The 18,026-nt window shown below is 40.5% G+C and overlaps 2 protein-coding genes across 2 annotated transcripts in view; one reads left to right on the forward strand and one right to left on the reverse strand.

Annotated features, from left to right (window-relative positions):
- Window positions 1-725: 725 nt before the first annotated feature.
- On the reverse strand, window positions 726-6,954 carry LOC138981473 (coiled-coil domain-containing protein 89-like). Its single transcript, XM_070354394.1, has 7 exons — window positions 6,761-6,954; window positions 5,507-5,979; window positions 5,030-5,160; window positions 3,977-4,113; window positions 3,653-3,735; window positions 2,813-2,906; window positions 726-2,653 (listed from the first exon to the last, which is right to left on the reverse strand). The coding sequence occupies exons 1-7, from the start codon at window positions 6,815-6,817 to the stop codon at window positions 2,567-2,569; spliced, it is 1,062 nt and encodes a 353-aa protein (XP_070210495.1). The 5' UTR covers window positions 6,818-6,954; the 3' UTR covers window positions 726-2,566.
- Window positions 6,955-7,133: 179 nt separating this feature from the next.
- LOC138981476 (GATOR2 complex protein MIOS-like) overlaps window positions 7,134-18,026 on the forward strand; it is a 54,339-nt gene continuing 43,446 nt past the window's right edge. The window contains exons 1-4 of the mRNA XM_070354406.1: window positions 7,134-7,252; window positions 15,174-15,337; window positions 15,950-16,014; window positions 16,394-16,473. Of these exons, the coding sequence (XP_070210507.1) occupies window positions 15,208-15,337; window positions 15,950-16,014; window positions 16,394-16,473 (275 nt within the window). The 5' untranslated portion in view covers window positions 7,134-7,252; window positions 15,174-15,207. The remainder of the gene's footprint in view (window positions 7,253-15,173; window positions 15,338-15,949; window positions 16,015-16,393; window positions 16,474-18,026) is intronic.

Consider the following 18,026-nt stretch of genomic DNA (forward strand, 5'->3'; position numbering starts at 1 on the left):
GACCTCTACACTTTAACGATGGTTTCGTTGACCTTTGACCTTTTTCAAGGTCACAGGTCAGCGTCAAAGGAAAAATTAGACATTTTATATCTTTGACAAAGTTCATCGGATGTGATTGAAACTTTGTAGGATTATTCTTTACATCAAAGTATTTACATCTGTAGCCTTTTACGAACGTTATCAGAAAAACAAGGGAGATAACTAGCCTTTTCTGTTCGGCAACACACAACTTAACGTTGGGCTTTTCTCGGAAACTATAAAAGTGACCGGGCTCAAATTTTATGTGAACGTGACTCCCAGTGACCTCTACACTTTGACGTCTGCTTTGGTGACCTTTGACCTTTTTCAAGGTCACAGGTATGTCTTGAAGGAAAAAAATTGAAATATCATATCTCTGAAACTATTCATCGGATTTGATTCAAACTTTATAGGATTATTCTTTACATCAAATTATTTACATCTGTATTGTGTTGTGAATAGCAATTTCTTCCTGTCCATCTGATGCCTCATATAATATTCAGAACTGCGAAAGTGACTCGATCGAGCGTTTGCTCTTCTTGTTTTATGGGGGCAAGGATTTGTACTTGTTAAATAAATTTTTGTTTTATGAAGATGTCTCAAGCATTAGCCAAGTAGACGCTGTGGTTGCTGGGATATGGCACCCTCTCTACCTGTCTTTAAAAACTCTGGCGTCTCGGATCTGTTTACATACATGTACACAGAGACATCATTCACATAGTTTTTATTGAAATACATCAAGTATGTTTCTAAACAGATGCACAACCGGAACTCATTGGTGTTCCCTTATCAACAGACACATGAAACAAATTCTTCATGGGGTCAGAGCTGTGTTCCCGTAAAACAAGTATTATAAAGCTTCAAATAACATATTACATTCAATAGTCAAAAAGTATAAGTATTGACTCAAAATGTATAATGCTTATGTAATATATCACAGAAATGCAACAGAGCAAACCCAATCTGGAGCAGGAAGCATATGTTTGCATCTACAGTATTATCATAAAAGACATGACACTAATTCACAAATTTAGCATTGTAGATTGCATGATTAAAAGTTCTTTGATAGTTTAATGGTGGCTCAAGCCCAAATGCTGCTTTAAAAAATAGGCTGACCATTACTGTGTAAATCATGCAATGTAACATCACATGCAGCTTCAACATGCACCTGTGTTTACCTCCACACTGGGTTTTTTGGGGGAAAAGAGAGAATACAAATTTTAGTCCTTGAATCACGAAGGCAATACACCAGGTATTATAATGCTGTCAGCAGTATCAAGTAGAAATAATTTGTTATTCATTTTCTGTGTTATAAACGTGATATGCTGTTCAGAGTAAGGCATCAAGTTTTGTCAGCAGTTTCAAGTGAAATAACTAGTGCAACGGAGAGAATTGTATCAGCAGTAACCAGCAGAAAAGTTACATCCTTTAAGACAAAAAATGTGCAACAGCAGTATGTGCAACAGCAGTATCTTTGAATTCTGCCAGTAACAGTAAACCAACACTGAACATATACTGTAGTATTACCAAAACGGCAAAAAAATACATATTATAAATGGTTACTACTGAAATATACAGTCAAAGTTGTAACTCATAATTGTAGCTAATGCTGAAAGGTACAGAATATAAACGAATAATAATCTGAACTAGTCATGTGATGCTCAGTACAGTATGCTGATAAATAAATAATGTCACTTATAACATAGAAACACTTTGAACAAAATATAAATCATTTAAAACAAAAAGACATTTGCAAAAATGAAGGTCTCAAAACTGATGAGTCACATTGTGGCTTGGGGTCTTGGAATGCACCTCTTTGTGGTGAAAATCCCGTATAATGTCAAACCAGCAGGCACAGATGCACAGCACCGATCTTGAAATAACATTGTACTACAATGTACATCAAGGCTTAGCTGTACTGCTATTCCAGGAATGCTCTTCATTGACACTGACGGCTGTTTCTGGTGCAAAAGCACACAAAACAGTGGCATAGAATTGTCTTGCATACATAGCAGTTCATGCATACCATAGACTGTAATCACAAACACTAGTGTAACCAAGTGCCGAAACACAACAATCACCTTTGGAGGCAAAGCCATTCAAACAGGATTGAGATTTTAGAGCTAATTTTTTAGCCCTACAAAAACTGCAATGAGTAACGCAAAAGTTCCCAAGATCATACAAGGAGGCAGCAGCCGCCAGACCCCATCACAAACAGAACTCTACAATTCACAGGTGTCAGCGACGGAGAAGAAGCGTCGAGCCATAAACAGCTCCTCAACGGCAGACAACTCTGCAGGGCTTGCTGTGAAAGGTGACGGTAGTCCCTGCCACACTAGTCATTTATGGCGCAGCCTCGCTCTTATCACAAATCGATCCACACACTTCAGTTGGGGGTACAAATAACTTGCTTGGCTTGCTTTTGCATGGTCTCGAGCTAAAGAAGTTGGTGACCTGTTCCATCTTATTTGTACCTAGCATGTCTATTTTTTTTAGCTGAGATGAGAGATCACGCACTACACTTGGGCATTAATCATCACTGTCAAACTTAACCAACCAAATGTCTCAGTCTCTCGTTCAGCTCTTTCTCTTGCTTCAGGAGGTTGCCGGAATGCTTCTTGTAGGCAGTGAACTCCTGCACAAACAAAAAACTACAGTGAAAATACAGGTAAATCAACACACCACAGTGAGCGGGGAAAACAAAGATCATTTGTGGTTGTATAAGATGTGATGGTGGTGTGTGTGTGTGCGTGCATGAGGGCATGTGTGTGAAATCAATTAAATCATGTCTTGCCTTCTCCATCTCGGCACAGTTAGTGGCTGACTCAGCCAGCTCCTCTCTCAGTTTCTTCACCTGAAGGTTGGCATTTACCATGGCCGCATCACGACTGCAAAGATATGGCCAAATTGTCATGCACAGTTTTGCCAAACGACCTGTGAGCACATCCATGTGTTTGTGTGTGTGTGTGTGCTTGTGCGTTTAAACATTGTACAGTACTTATTTGTATTGAGAAAAAAATAGTCATGCACATTTTTGTCAAATACTCTGTGACCACTTCTGTGTGTATGCATTATATGTGTCTGTATGGTTGGTTGTTCAAACATTTGATATAGAACAAGTAAATTATTCAAAGCGAAAAAGATTAAGAGGTAAATCTCACAATTGGTAAGGAATGACTATTTCCTCTCCAGCTACCTTTCCCTATAAGAAGGTATACACACATGAATGACTTTGAAGCAGATACTACGGAGCTCACTTGCAACAGTTAAAAATAGATTCTGTTATCAATAAATGTTATAGTCATAAACACATTGATGATATCTGGTACCGATACATGCACAGCCAAGCAATGACCTTACGCGTAATTTTCTCCTGCTGATATGACAAATTCACCGAGACATTACTTTATTCTCAAAATTCTATGTCAGTTTCTGGGAGACATGCGGGACTGAGAAACAACAGAATGTTTACATGATGCTATCATTATGACATTATGACATCTTCTTGAACTTTGTTCAGCTTTTGCCGTCAGAAGTTTTGAAAGAGGGGGTCAAGAAGAGACGTCTCGGTTTGTTCTAATCGGTGTCGTTTATCTTTAAGAAAATTTTATCAACCATGCACCACTGAACTTACTCAAATTTGTCCTGCATTGCTTTCATTGATTTTTCTGTATCTTCCGCCTTCTTGAGTAACCTCTTGTTTTCATTCTGTTCTTTCTGTGGAAAAAAAATATGCAAGGTTATGATGGTGAAAATATATACATGGAGGAACTCTGCTATTCTAACAACTCTGCAGCACTCTGGGATAGTCACTTGTTTGCAGTATACAATTACACTGTCACGCAGTTTAACCTGAAGCAGATCCTATACACATGCTTGAAAGCATCATCGGTTCTTGCCCTATTTTAAAACAACTTAAAAAAACCAAAGAAACAGATAAAGCAGGTTGAGTACATACATGTACAAGTTTTCCCCTTTGCATGGCCAGTTCCAGTAACTCATCCCTCTCCTTGGTGAGAGAGGTGAGCTTGGTGCCGAGTTCTTGCTCTGTGTTTTGTCGGCTGTCAGCCTGGTTCTGCAGTTTGTTGACGGCGCCTGCGACATAGTAAATGAATTAGGGTGCTTGATGGTCAGGGAGATTAAGCTCATATCTCAAATTTCATAAAGCATGTCATTAATTAGGTGAAGTCGACTTCGCAGAGTCTATTTCACGAAGCTTATCGCACGAAGCTTTGACACTGAATTTTCAGTAGAAAGATTTTTTTTTTTTTTTACACGTAGTCAACTTCAGGCTTAATTAAGGACAGCCTTTAGACACACATAAGAGACTGAGGATAAAGAACACAGAAAACATGTACTTATGTACACAGAAACTGCAAAGGGGCTGATGACCACATACATGACTGTTTCAGCATCAATAAACCAAATTTTTAGCAATTTCTGTAATTTTCCATTATAATTTCAAGTGCTGCATAGTCACTATCCTGTTACCTCGGCGCTTGTCATTTGTGATATTTGCTGATGGAAGCTACAATACTAAGACTTCTCAACTTTCTCTTATGTTAGGTGTCATGTAGGAATTATCTTTGGCAATGATCAGCTCCTGGCATAACTTCCTGGCCTAGAAACAGGAAAAATCATTCAGAGCCTGACAGCCTACAAGACAAAACAATCCAAACCTGACACACAACCGCCCCCCCCCCCCCCCCCCTCCCCACAAATGCAACAACATTTCTGATGCATGGACCTTAGTCCCTCAGGGTGTTCAGCTGTGGAATGTAAACAACAGCAGCAAACCACCATAATGTTAGGCCACATGATAGAAGTACAGTCGAGCCTGCCCTGGTGACCTACTCTCGATAACGACCACCTGCCCATTACGGCCAAACCAAGGGATCCTGACGAGTTTGTTTCTCTATGATTGACCTTTCCATAGCAACCACCAGCCTTTAATGACCCATTTTTGGCGGTCCCTTGATTGGTCATTATAGGCAGGTTCCACTGTATTTACCTTTCAGCCTCTCCTCTGCTTGATGTGCCCGATGCTGCAGGTCACGGATCTGTACTGCGCTGCCTTCCGTTATTTGCTGCAACTGCTGTTTCAGGTCCTCTTCCCGCCCACGCCAGTCCTGCTGCATTTTTCTGCGGGTACAGGAAGATGCAAAACAAACAGCAATTAGTTAACAAAGTAATTAAGCCACTACTGACTGAGGTAAGATAAAAATTAATGTTGTTATAAAATTCATGTCATTATAACCTTAGTCCAGAGTTTGTTATGTGACCATGGATTCAAGTGTTTGAGTTTAAGACCCAAACAAACCATTGATAGCAGAAAAAACTGTCAGATAATTTTGCATATTTACATTAATGTATGTTTAATACACAGTCAAATAACAACACGTACACATACACACACACACACACACACACACACACTCTCTCTCAATATCTCTTTTAACCTGTTTCAAAGAACCATAACTTGACAAACCTGAACTTTGCTTCCATGTTGGTGTTTTCTTGTTTTACAATTACGAACTTCTTTTCCAGCTCAAGGATCTGTGCATCTTTCTCTTGTATTGCTTTGGAAAACAGACGAGCGTTGTCACTTTTTAACCTGGCATTTTCCTCTCTCAGCTCCTTGTTGACCCTCTTGTATTCATCTTTAATCTTGATCATTTCTTCGTGGTTAGAAGCAAGGCTGTAAAACCTGTTCTCTAACAATGTGAACTTCCTAACTTCATTTTTCAGCATATCATCAGCATGCTCTCTAAAGTCTGTCAGTTCGTTATTGATTCTGTCCAATGTCTGTGCCCGCACAATCTCTTCATCAGCCCTCTGCTTCAGGATCATGATCAGTCTAGACTGTTCATCAATACGGGATCTCAGCAATGCGTTCTCCGTTTTATCATCTGCCTTGAGTGATTTCAGCTTGGCCAGACTTTCCTGCATTTCGTCCATGTCCTGAAAAGTTTAGAGTTGCTGATGAGTGAGAGGTATACCCAATTTTAACACCTACTTCTAGTTTTCTGTGAATCTGTACAATGAAAACAAACCAGTTTTCTGGCAGACAGCTGAACCATACATAATCAGTAGAGTCCATCTTCTACGTTACAGCAAAGAAAGAAAAAAGCTATTCTCCCTGTATTTTACTTGTCTGTAGGAAAAGCCCCTCTCTCTCTCTCTCTCTCTCTCTCTCTCTCTCTCTCTCTCTCTCTCTCTCTCTCTCTCTATATATATATATATATATATATATATATATAGTATAGTATGCTTCCATTAACAAGCACACTTTTGAATTTTTAATTTTTATTTTGTTATACCTTTCCCCATTGTTTTTTAATTTTTTTAATTTTTTTTTAATATAAATTCTTCATATTTGTTCTTTGTTTCATGTGTGTATTATAGTATGGACTAGCTGTAAGTAAGGACCATATGGACCTAATGCTAGCATCCCTCGGTAATAAAGATTTCGAGTTCGAGTTCGAGTTCTCTCTCTCTCTCTCTCTCTCTCTCTCTCTCTCTCTCTCTCTCTCTCTCTAGTCTCTCTCGCTCTCCCCCCCCCCCCTCACTCTCCCTCCATATCTCTCGATCTCTCTTTCTGTATGGGCATGACTTTATAATAAGATTAGTGTGCATGCAAATATGGATGTGTGTGTGACATTGCAAAGCATATTATCTCATCGTTGTGTCTTGTTCATGCAAGATGCTGGCTTAGGCTAACAGTTTCGTTCTATCGTCTCACCTGTTTGCTCTCCGTTACCATTTGGCGGAGATCTCGGGGTGTCCTATGCGACGCCATTCTTTTGTCTGGGCGTTAAATGCAACCGTTCACTACTAGACCTATTTCGGAAAACCAAACGTCATTTTTGTCGCTGAAGTGGAGTTCACCAGTCTTCTTTCCAGTATTCTCGCGGTCGTGAATGAAAACAATCCGCTTCCGGAAGAGGACTTTTTGCGACTACCAATGGCCTTGATTTTGCAATCTAATGTGAATGAACTTTTTGTCACACCTAAAAATCTCATACAAACCAAAAAGACAACAATTTTACTTGTTACAGAATCGAAAAACTATTTTTGTTGACAAGATTTTGCGACAAGCCACACAACGATATCCGCATTGATGCTACTTCCGCTTTTTAGGAAAAGGGGCGACGTCCGTAACTCTTGTAAAGGAGGTGCAGTCCAAAGTAAACATGTAACAACAGCTGTATTACGTGTGCATAAAGAGATCTGTGTATGTATCTAGAACATAAGGTACACTTTCAGTACATTTATTATACGTTCCCAAAGCACTAGTAAGTCTGAACTGGAGGTGCAGCGCTTCAAGTTTGGCGCACACGGAGTGCATTTAGTAGTAGTAGTAGTAGTATAGGGGCGGCTATATTTGTTAGCCGAAGGCCGCGAGGCCTTATTGGTGCCCCTTCTTTGTCAGATACTTTGCATGCCTAAATCCCTATTCTTTCAATGCTTTCAATCAAAGTCGTAAAAAAGGTTAAGAAATTTTGGAGAATTGTCCAAGAAGTTTTTGAAGGCGTCTACTGTGGGTGCGAATTTTATGTTAGCGGGTAGTGCATTCCAATTGTTAGCAACTCTTTGAGAAAACGAAAACTTGCGCTTGTTAGTCTTACAGTGTTGAACAAAGATTTTTCCGTGGCTGTTTCTGGTGTTGTCTGTCTGCTTGAATGTGAATATTTTGTGCATGTCAATGTCATCCACCCCATTTATAATTCTATATGTTTGTATTAGGTCACCCCTTGTCCTCCTTCCCTTCAGAGAGTGGAGGTCTAGGTATTTGAGTCTGTCCGCGTAAGACTTATCCCGGCACTCCTTTAGAATTTTAGTTGCTCGACGCTGCACCCTCTCAATTGTCTGAGACTGTCTCTTGAGGAATGGGCTCCACACCACATTTGCATATTCCACCAGTGGTCTCACAAAGGCTTTGTATAGCTTTAAGAAGGTGTCCTTGTCAAGAAATGAGAACGTTCGTTTGATAATTCCAATCCTCTGATTAGCTTTTGACACAACTCCTCGAATATGCGGGTCGAATGACAAATTGCTGTCGAAAACAACACCGATGTCCTTTTCCTCATCACATACATTTATTTTTTCAATAGCATCATTGACAGTCATCACATAGTCATATTTGGGATTCTTTTTACCAGAATGCAGAACATTGCACTTTGAAACATTAAAAAATAATTTCCATTTATTTGTCCAATCCTGAAGTAAGTGTATGTCTTTTTGCATGACTGAACTGTTTGTTGCTTTATTGTACAGTTTTGTATCATCCGCAAAAATCTTCACTATACCACTAACCACATCTGGTAGGTCATTTATAAACACTGTAAATAGAACCGGCCCCAAAACGCTGCCCTGTGGAATTCCGCTGAGAACTGCTGCTTGGTTCGACGTTGCCTGTCCAACTCGTACCCTCTGGGACCGGCCACTCAGGAATGACCGAATCCAGGGAAGGACGCTGGAACTAAGCCCATACGATGCAAGCTTTAGGAGTAATCTCTCATGCGGCACAGTATCGAAGGCCTTCTTAAAGTCACAGTAAATTATATCTATGGCTTCACCTTCATCAACGAATTTTGTGAGGTCTTCCATGACCTCTATGAGTTGAGTGACACAAGAACGTCTTTTTCTAAAACCATGCTGACAGTCAGCATATAAATTATTGTCTGTGAGATAAGACACTATAGAATCCCGAACAAGAGACTCCAATACCTTGCATGTTACACAGGTTAAGCTTACTGGTCTGTAGTTACCTGGTTCTGACTTGGTACCCTTTTTGAAAATAGCGGTTACCTCCGCTGTTTTCCAATCACCTGGTATATTTCCAGATTCCAAAGATTTGTTGAACAGCAAGCATAATGGGATAGATAGTTCATCACACAACTCCTTAAGTACCTTTGATGGGATTAGATCAGGCCCTTGGGCTTTATTTTCATCCAACTCTTTCAGTTTCTTTTTAACTGCTAAGGGTGTCACTCTTATTTCAGATAAGGATGCCCCATCTGAATAGCAGCCTTCCGTCATAGTCGGGATGTCTGACACGTCCTCGCGTGTAAAAACGCTAGAAAAATACTCATTTAAGGTTTCTGCCTTACCCATATCGTCAACCACAAAAGATCCATCCACCTTTTTCAAAGTGCTTATACCTGTAGAAGTCTTCATTCTCTCCTGGACGTACTTCCAAAACATCTTAGGGTTTATCTTCCCTTCTTTTGCAATCTGTTTTTCGTATTCCTTACGGGATTTTTTCAGGTCTTTTGTACAAGTATTTCTTATCTTAATGTATCTTAGGTAGTCATGTCCGGACTTTGTGCATAAATATCTCTTATAAGCGCTATGCTTTTTCTTTATCTGCCTCATGGCTTTATTATCCAACCACTTAGGTTTCATATTTTTTTTATGTGTTTTCTTTACCTTGGGAATACACTTTTCCATACCATCATGTAGCACGGTCTTTATGCAGCTCCAGGCCTCCTCCACGCCGAGTTCGGCCAGATTTGACCAGTCTTGCTCCTTATCTATTCTTCTAAACTTACTGTAGTCACCTTTCTTAAGGTTATAGTTATATTTCGCCTCCTGATTTTCTTTTTGTTGCGCAATGTACAACTGAAAACTTAAAACATCATGGTCACTCTTGGCCACAGGGTCAAGGTGATCAACATCAGAAATTAAATTTTGTTCATTAACTAGAACCCAATCGTCCAGGGTCGGCCTCTGGCCCACTCTCCGTCTGGTAGGTTCCTGAACCTTCTGAATCAAAAAAGAGTCAAGAATATGCTCTATTATGTTGTTGTTCTTTTCACCTGTCCACACCCCATCCCAACGAACACCTGGGAAATTAAAATCACCCATAATACATACTTTGTCGTACTGTGCCACTTCATTTGACCTCATCATTTGGAATAGTTTGTTATCGTTCTCCTCAGAGCTGGTGTTAGGACTACGATAAATACAGCCCAACAGAACACTTTCCTTGTTTGCACTGTTAAAGGTGCAAAAAACGCTTTCCTCAAAGTTACTTACGTTAACATCATCGCACTCTCGTGCGTTCAACTTACTATCCACATACAAGGCTACACCTCTTTTGTGATTCTTGTTCATAAACATATCATAGTTGGGAATTATAAACTCTCCCTCATTAAAAGTTTGTGAATTTTTTGCCTTAATTTCTGTGAGTGCAATAATCTTAGGCTTAATTTGGTCAATGCGAGTCATAAACTCATCCTTCTTGTTCAAGAAACCATCAACATTTGAGTAAACAACTTTACATGCATCTGTACCACTATTTACCTTCTGATTTTTTCTTTTTGTTTCCTTAGTTTTATGTACACTATTTACATTTCTTTTGTTCAGTCATTCGGGACGGCCATTGGACGTGCCTTTGCTGGCAGCAGTGGCGTCGTCCTTCACGGCAGTCTGTTCGTTGTTGTCAACAGTCTTGGTCCATGTCTTGCGCTCCACAATCTTCCCCTGTCTGATCACCAGGTTCTTCTCTCCTGCAGCCACTCTTTGGTCCAGCTCCACCCTTAGGTCCTTGTACTTCTGCCTCTGCAGGGGAGTTTGGTCATGGTTAATGTACACTTTTTTGTTTCTGTCATTTGTTCCTCGATTCAGGGTGGGAGCTTTTCTCATTATTTCCTTCTTTTTCTCCTCATTTCTGATTGTGACTCTGAGCATTCTGGGGGCGTTGCCCCCCACCTTCCCCAGTCTGACAGGTTCAACAACATCTCCCTCTTCAATATCCACCAGCATACCAAAAATGTATTTGGCAGCTTCTATATCATCCTTCTTCTTCTCTTCAATCTCTATTCTGGTACTTTCCTTCACGTTCACTAGGATCAAGTTGTTTTTCCTCTTCTCTACTTCTTTCTGTTCCTCCATCATCGCTGCTAGCTTTCTATCCACAACCTCCTCTATCTTCTCCTCTAGTTTCTTACCCATCAGTCCAGATTCCAAGTGTTCCAGTCGGGTGCCAAGGTTCTGCATCATTGGGATCAAATCCAGGAGCTTGTCCATCCTGTTATCGTAGTGTGACTGTGGGGGACTCTTCTTGTCAAGACACGGCATGCAAACCCACTGGAGATTCGGCAAACGCGGATCCGACAAACTCCCGAAAACGTCATCTTTCAGGCCGGTGCAAGTCTGGTGTGCCCAATTTTTGCACACATAACACTCGATAGCATTTCCATCATCCTCGTCGTCGCATGGAACATCGCACACGATGCACTGGAAGGCGGCCAGTGTGGTTACTTTTCCTTTCGCTTTAGCCGCAGCGTTCGCGGACGTTCTTCTTGTACTGGCTTTCCCGGTTGCCTGAGGCCGTGAACCCATTTCTCGCGGTTGGGAAGATTCGGTGTAATGGCTAATAGTAATTTGGTGCGTTCCAAATTACGTCCTGTTATTTGACGTCCTTTGAATGTCCTTTTCTCTAAGGTTCTCTAAAGTGTGCGTTGGACTAATACTAATAGAAAAAATAAGCCACTACGTAGACGTTAACGTAGCCTTAAGCCACATGTAGCATTGCGCAATACAAGGAAAAAGTTGGCAATATCAAGGGACTTCAGAGGAGCAGGGATGTCGTTAGGCATCGGACAAAGACCGATTAAAAGGCTCAAATGTCCGATTCATAATCATATAGCCGCATGGCGGTCAGATGTCCTATCGTTTTGAACTGATCGCTGTCATTGTCCGATAAGAACTCCATTCCTTCGGACAGCGTGATATTCGATATTTTCTGTTCAAGATACACATTTTCAAAAAGCGACCGAGCACTCCCGGAGAATTCGAAGAATTCCGAACCGTTTGCGATATGAGCCGTTTGGATACACCCGTCTAGCACACTGAAGTTAGGAGTACGGGAGACAACTCCAACTGACTATAAGTCTTGCGTCTGCTTTTGGTTTCAGTTTGAGACATTTTGACGAAGCGCATTGAATTATGTCACCGAAATAAAATGTAGGCCTGCCAAAGATCAACAAAACGCTGAAGATCTTTGGCTTTTCAACGGCATCTTGTGCTACGTTTGGGTCAAAAACAGCTGAAAACGCGGCGAGCGTCATTCTTGAAGATGACAGTGCCAATGACAGTGTCGCAGTTGAAACTGACACAACCACGAAAAGAGAAATTTTTTCTTTAGTACAGGACATGGTGTCGGCACAGCAGGAAATTCGCAAAAATGGTCTTTTAACTATTCATGACTGAAGAGACCACACTGCTTTGTCGAATCTGTGTAGAAACAGACTCTTTTTGACTCACATGCGAAGCAAAAGTGAGTCTATGTACTCACCCGAGTCGTCCGTCCGTCCGTCCGTCCGGACGTCCGTCCGGACGTCCGTCCGTCCGTCCGGAAAACTTTAACGTTGGATATTTCTTGGACACTATTCAGTCTATCAGTACCAAATTTGGCAAGATGGTGTATGATGACAAGGCCCCAAAAAACATACATAGCATCTTGACCTTGCTTCAAGGTCAAGGTCGCAGGGGCCATAAATGTTGCCTAAAAAACAGCTATTTTTCACATTTTTCACATTTTCTCTGAAGTTTTTCAGATTCAATACCTCACCTATATATGATATATAGGGCAAAGTAAGCCCCATCTTTTGATACCAGTTTGGTTTACCTTGCTTCAAGGTCAAGGTCACAGGAGCTCTTCAAAGTTGGATTGTATACATATTTTGAAGTGACCTTGACCCTGAACTATGGAAGATAACTGTTTCAAACTTAAAAATTATGTGGGGCACATGTTATGCTTTCATCATGAGACAAATTTGGTCACATATGATCAAGGTCAAGGTCACTTTGACCCTTATGAAATGTGACCAAAATAAGGTAGTGAACCACTAAAAGTGACCATATCTCATGGTAGAAAGAGCCAATAAGCACCATTGTACTTCCTATGTCTTGAATTAACAGCTTTGTGTTGCATGACCTTGGATGACCTTGACCTTGGGTCAAGGTCACATGTATTTTGGTAGGAAAAATGTGTAAAGCATGTGAGTCGTATGGGCTTTGCCCTTCTTGTTTTTCTTAGTATTTCATTTTCTAGTCAAATCATGCAGTTTGTGAGACAATCAAAAAAAGAGTGCCGAAGGTATTGGTTGCTTTTTAGATGTTCGTTTCTTTTTGTCTGTGTCCTATTTGGAACTAAATTAATAAAACAATGTATGCAACAATGTTTGGTGTATATATACTATATATATGTGTGAGTGTTAAAGCATGTGTATGTGCACATGATTTTGGAGCCATTCCAAGGACAATGTTTTGCACAAAATTATGATGTCCTATTGGAATTTCTGAAAGCGGTCAAATGTCCTATTGATTCTGAAGAGCTCAGGTCATTTGTCCTATAGGTGTGAATTTGTAACAACATCCCTGGAGGAGTAACAGCGATGTGATAAGTGCGCGGACCTGAAACATGACACGTACAGTAACATTCATCACACTGTATGTCACGTGCCGTCATTCCATTCTTTCCATAAGCTTACCATCCCGAAGAAGGCATGAACGTGCCGAAATATTGATTATAGATATAAATGTACCTGACCTGGTTACTGGTGTGTTTTCTTTTTATTTACATGTCATGTACTTGTGAAAAGTACTTAACTGGACAGCCGACTCGGACACGCTTACTACCTGCAGACCATTAACTTGCCCAGTTTTATGGCCTGTGGCAACGCTATTGAAACTAGAAGGCTGTAACCTCTGACCTGGTTGCGCAACCCTAGACCACCGGTACGGCTACTATCGTCCTCGCGGAGTCGGCTCTCATTCAAGTACTTTTCACAAAAAAGAGACATGTTGCTCCGCGCACTTACCTTATTATTGGTACTCCTCTGAAGCATTCTGATAATCATCGGTCCACGCTATCGCTCAGGTCTCTCTGACAGGATAAATAATTACTACGCGCATTAAAGGGAAATCTATCGAAACAAGAATACAGAGTTATCTCCCATATGTTTTTCCCTAATGTTTCTGATAACGGACGAAAGACGAATGTGATTGTAGAATGGCTGACTTCGACAGTGATCTCCGTTCTGTTCTTCACAGTTATGATAGACATCTATCTAAGGTCAAAACGAGTCGAAATTTTGCTGTGGGAAGGAGACCGTGATATTGTTGCATCACTCCCAACTGGTTACGGAAAAAGTCGTCCGCTCCATAGCCATTTTGTTATGATCACGTGACAAAGTTGATTATCATGTAACACTTTTGCCATATTTAGAGTTGTTTGCACAGTGAATACATCCGCGAAAGATAGCTCGCTTGAAAGTGTCTTGCATAACAATTCCTTTCTAAATTTAAAAATTACACAACACCATGAAAAATCATTATCGACGATTGCGAATCTGCTTACATTAATAACACATTACAAAAATCTCTAAATATGTAAAAAAAAAAAAAATCGATTTCCTCTCCAGAGAAGGAAAACAAAGGCATCCTGTCAGGCATAAATGAGACCCAAAGGGAAGTAACTCATTTTGACCTGAGTTCAGGATGCCTCTGAAGGTCCTTGCGGCACTGACTTAACTGCTAGCATTGTATTGCTCAATGACACATGTGGCTGAAGGCTAAGGTAATGTCTATGGTATAGTGGCGTATTTTCTCTCATACGTATGATCCGACCTGTGTCAGCTCAATATAGACAAAGAACGGTATTTGAATTTTGAGCTGGTAACTCGTCATTTCATGATGTACTGTTCAAAATGTTCACAGTAGGATCACATTTAGTATCTTGTTGATCATATCGACTGTCACTGTTAGTAACAGACATCACTATTCTGAGGGGTTAAGACCTTAAATGGAGTGGCAAACTGAAGACAGTTCACTTGAATGTCCCATCCTCTTGAGAATTTACGTAGCGATAAAGTCAGCACTCTCGATTCATCATGTTTTAAGGCACCAATGGTAACAAATTAACAAACGCCAGTTGATTCACGCTGGTGAGTTTTTAAGGATCTTCAAAACATTGTATAACAGATTTTAATTTTATAAGGTCGTAATCTTCTAAGGTCGTACATTTTCAATGGCACTGTATAACCCATATTTTTAGTGTGTATCTTTGGTTAGTTCTGGGGGTAGAATGTGAAGTGATAAAAAGTCATTGTGTATTAAATAAATTAAAACCTATCTTTTTTCAGCAAAGACGAGTAAGGTGTCATCTGACGTGAGAGGATGAGTAGGGTGGAGGTGTTGTGGTCCCCTACAGAGGACAACACCTTCATCACCTATGGATCAGCCATTAACCTGTACCAGGTCGATGGCCCTGAGAATTCACACTTCTCCAAACACCCTGAAAGCTCTTGTTAGTGTTACTTTTTTTAACATTTATTTTTGTATTTGAATGGTTAATCCTTTTCTTAATTCAGTTTCAAAGTGATGGATTGGCTGGTTCACTGAGTGCTGTCAGTGTCATGTTTTTCTTATGTTAAGGTAGGCCTGTAAGAGGACAAGAAAGCAGTATTAAATTATAACTCTTTATTTTTGTTATTTTGCCCAGTTGTTTATTTGGATCATGGGTCTCATATTTCTCTGTGTTTGCTTTGATGAGTGAGTAGATTGTTAATTTGATTGCGAACACCAGATCCATGTTTCACTAAGTACAATCACCCTTCCTTGGTAGTGAAACATGTATCATGTATTACATTTATTTCACAGTGAATACAATAATAACAGCACTGAAATATTGTTACATTTTTAAAGAGGCTAGGTTCTTGTGAGAGTTTGTTGTTTGACCAAAGCTGTTTTCAAAACAAGCAATATTCGGGATTAGTGCCTTGATTTTTAATGTTTTCTGTTGCCTGCAGCTTTTTAACCATACAGGTCAAGTGTAATTTTGCAGATTTGCAGTCTGCATGTGAGAATATACAGCTTGAAACTTTGAAACTAAATTATTTCTCTCTCTTCTTTTTTTCAGTGAAAGTAGCAGATCAGAAGTATGCTGTGCATTGTGCAACCAACTCAGAAATTCACTTCATAAAAGTGAGTAAATTAATTAATTCCATGGTTGATTTCTCTGGATGATTTGATATTTTTACAGTGCAATGCCACTGTATGCTGTATGTCTGCAGTTTTCCTCCACATTGAAAAAATAACATTTTGTGCATTCTGCAGTTACTTCACTGGACATTGATTTTATGGAATTTTGTTCAGGGATTATCCTTTGTAAGTTACATGAATTTAACAGAAGCAGGAAGACGTTGGTGCATTCCATTTTGGGCATATTTGTTTTATTTCTCCAAGAAAAAGTTGTCTTACTTGAACATTTACAAGTTTTTGATATATTTCTCTCTGTGTCCAATCAGGATGGCTTTACCCCTGAAGAGTGTAATGGAATTGTAGCTGTGATGCTTTGTTGCAGTGTGCTGCTTGGTATCCTAAACCAGAACCCAAGAACCTTTTGGCAGTAGGACAGGCGAATGGGCGTGTGGTCCTAACAAGGTAAAGCATACTGGTTGATTGGGCTTAATCAAGCTTCATCTTTTGTTTCACTCTTGAGACGAGGCTTGCTACAGGACTGTTGTGTAATATACAGTGGAGTCCAGCTATAACGAACCTGGCAGACAGCCTTCTATTTCTTACTTGTTACTTCCGACTACAACGAACCTTTTGAACTCATTTGCATAACGAACCCCTCTTATAACAAACACGTTTTCATCGCCCCAGAGCCGTTTTGTCTCTAAAAGTCACAAGGCTACAACGAACTGATGTCAATAATTGTCTCCAAAGACAAAAATACACAAACACAAGTGCACATCGCGTGATGAGCGAACTCTTAACAAACCGCGGGAGGTGCACGGAACAGCCACAGCCACTGTGTTTTCACTATTCCAATCAGCTGCTAAGCTATGACTGTGCTCAGTACACACCAGTACACATCGCGCACAAACACGTTTTCATCGCCCCAGAGCCGCTTTGTCTATAAAAGTCACAAGGCTACAACGATCTGCGTGTGCGGCGAGATCACAGGGCAGCTGGGTGGCCTTGTTTATAGACACTCAGCGACCTTCTTCCCAGGGGTCATTGACCTAGTTTTAGCTATGAGAGGTGGGGGGAGAGAGAGAGAGGGGGGTAGCTGGCTAAACTCAGTGGGGTGTCTGGTGTCACTGTCAGCAGGAAGATCATTGGAGAGAAATAGAGAGGTGCACTCTTCCACACAGTTTCCAAGCATAAGTTGTCACAGCTTTAGGGTAGGCAGCGAGGGAGAGTGAGAGCGGTGTTGTGTTTAGTGTATTTCCGACTGAAGAGTGAAAAGTCACTGCCACAAGATCGGCATGCAGTCAATATAGCCAGACAAAAAGAAAATAAATAACTTGATTATGACATGCAGCTCTATGCTGCTTTTTATTCAAACTGGTTTTCAAGGTTATTCTCGCAAAGCATCTGCACATGTGCCTCTGTGCTGTGTTTGTGTGGCTGCTTTCGTATGTCAGTGCATGGTGAGTGCGGTCACTGCCTTGAGGATTTATTTTATCTCTTCTTTTCAACACCATTCATACAAATCATTTTTTACAGAACGTTTAAAGAAATATTAGGAGTTTGTTGTTATTGTTTAGTAGCCACAAGAAGTGGTTAGCATAGACTCAATCCTGTTGTTTGTGTGTCTCTGTGTAAGTGTATGGGGGAGGGGGTGGTGTGGTCACCCCTCTCGTGAGGTTGAAAACTCTACAGCGAATTACTGATATAACGAACTAAAATGCATCTCCCTTGAGATTCGTTGTACTCGGACTCCACTGTAGCCAGCAAAAGAGCCTACATGTATTGCAAAGTACACCTCCAGTTTCCAGTTTCATTTCATTTTCAGGCTAAAAAATCTGGTTTCATTGCAGTGCATGATTGTGGATCAGCAACTTCTTCTCTTATCGTCAGTTTTTGACTCACATGCGAAGCAAAAGTGAGTCTATGTACTCACCCGAGTCGTCCGTCCGTCCGGACGTCCGTCCGGAAAACTTTAACGTTGGATATTTCTTGGACGCTATTCAGTCTATCAGTAC

The sequence above is a fragment of the Littorina saxatilis genome, linkage group LG12 (assembly GCF_037325665.1).
Source record: "Littorina saxatilis isolate snail1 linkage group LG12, US_GU_Lsax_2.0, whole genome shotgun sequence".
NCBI classification, from domain to species: Eukaryota; Metazoa; Mollusca; class Gastropoda; order Littorinimorpha; family Littorinidae; genus Littorina; species Littorina saxatilis.